The sequence below is a fragment of the Colobus angolensis genome, unplaced genomic scaffold (assembly GCF_000951035.1).
Source record: "Colobus angolensis palliatus isolate OR3802 unplaced genomic scaffold, Cang.pa_1.0 Scaffold4, whole genome shotgun sequence".
In the NCBI taxonomy this organism is placed as follows: Eukaryota; Metazoa; Chordata; class Mammalia; order Primates; family Cercopithecidae; genus Colobus; species Colobus angolensis.
Window position 1 is genome coordinate 8,295,780 of NW_012117376.1, and position 1,963 is coordinate 8,297,742.

General features: G+C 43.7%; 1 protein-coding gene across 1 annotated transcript in view; it reads right to left on the bottom strand.

The window, feature by feature from the left end:
* Positions 1-1,963, bottom strand: part of HDAC1 (histone deacetylase 1) — a 41,219-nt gene that overhangs the window by 8,004 nt on the left and 31,252 nt on the right. Inside the window, exon 3 of the mRNA XM_011955425.1 lies at positions 1,033-1,107. Coding sequence (XP_011810815.1) covers positions 1,033-1,107 — 75 coding nt within the window. The remainder of the gene's footprint in view (positions 1-1,032; positions 1,108-1,963) is intronic.

Here is a 1,963-nt window from a genome sequence, read left to right on the forward strand (position 1 = left end):
ATGCAGGCATAAAACCATATATATGTGATATGTATATAACCCACTTTTGTAAAACATAGATGTTGTATATGTGTTATACAGATATAAACACACACACCAAAGAATGGCCAAACGCCAACAAGGTAACAGAGGTTATCCACCAACCCTGTGAGTACCGGTGACTGTGTTTTTTTCTGTGCACTTCTTTGTTTTCTGTGATTATACTGGCGGGGCAGCGGGGGTGGACACAATGATTATATTGGTGGGGGATCACAGGAAAATAAATATTTAAGAAAGGGTTTAGAGTAATCCTGGAGATAACCCAAAAGTTGCAAATGGAAGTGGGAGATACGTGGGGAGTATTTCTGACCTCTAAAGGTAATTACCATACTTTTTCATAGGACAGATTCACAGATGATGACACTTCCATTTTTATAGCACTTTGCAGTTCACAAATTGCTTTTACATACAGCATCTTAACAACCCCAGGAGGTCTGCAGGGAACTCCTGTACATAAGATCTCTTAGTAGGAGAGGACAGTCAAGGACACCTGTCAGTACCAAGTCAGATATTGAACTTAGGCTAGGACTGAACCAGAAGGACATTTTAGAGACTTTTTAAACTTTTTTTTTTTTTTTTTTGAGATAGAGTCTTGCTCTGTTGCCCAGGCTAGAGTGTAGTGGTGTGACTACGACTCACTGCAGCCTCAACCTACTGGGTTTAAGCCTCAGCCTCCAGAGTAGTTGGGACTACAGGCACGAGCCACCATGCCCAGCTAATTGTTTTTACTTTATTTTTTTGTAGAGACAAGGGTCACACTATGTTGCCCAGGCTGGTCTTGAACTCCTGACCTCAAGCAATCCTCCTCCTCAGCCTCTCAAAGTGCTGGGATTACAGGCGTGAGACATTATACCAGCCACTTTAGAGACTTAAGTAAAAACCACAGGACCATTCTACATGGTTTCAGATCAGCCAACTAGGATAGCAGCCTAAAAGGCAGACCTCACTGGAACAACCCAGTCTACCCCTGGGGGGAGGATGAATATTCCTTACCCACAGAACCACCAGTAGACAACTGACAGAACTCAAACAGGCCATCGAATACTGGACAGTCCTCACCAACGTTGACTTGAAAGAAATAAGTTAAAGGTTAGTTTCCACAATTTCCTTTAGTTTACATATTTATGAGCTGATGGAAAAAAACATAGACTTTAAATTCAGGAGGTGTGGGTTCTAGTCCAGGCTCTACTACTTACTGGCTGTCTGATTGCATCAAGTTGTTTAACATCTTTGAGCTATAGTCCATTATTATTTTTTCTTTTTTAGAGCCAGGGGCTTGCTCTGTTGCCCAGGCTGGAATGCAGTGGTGCAAACATGGCTCACATGCAGCAGCCTTGACCTTAACTTCCTGGGCTCCAGAAATCCTTCCACCTCAGTCTCCTAAGTACTTTGGACTACAGGTGCATGTCACTATGCCCCGGCTAATTTTTTTTTTTTTTGTAGAGTCTTTTTTTGACAGAGTCTCACTATGTTCCCTAGGTCGCATGCAGTCTTCCTGCCTTAGCCTCCCAATAGGCATGTGCCATCACATCTGGTCTTAGCCCATTATCTATAACAAGCAATACTGATATCCCACCTCACCCACTGGTCAGAAAATTAACAGAAATCTAATATGGAGAAGCAGTTAGCAACTTGGAAGACGTTGGTTCGTTTCTGGAGGGAGAAAAATTTACCCTCTGGACCTCACGCCAGCTGACAAACAAGGAGCAAGAACAGAGACTCAGACAACATTGTTCACTGGGCACTTACAATGCGTCAGACACTGCGCTACATGCGTTAAATACCCGAGATCATCCATCTTCACACAAGCTTCTGAGGTAAGATTTGGTCCCATCTTATAAGTAGGGAGACAGGGCCTGGCGCAGTGGCTCACACCTGTAATCCCAGCACTTTGGGAGGCTGAGGCAGGAGGATCACTTGAGGC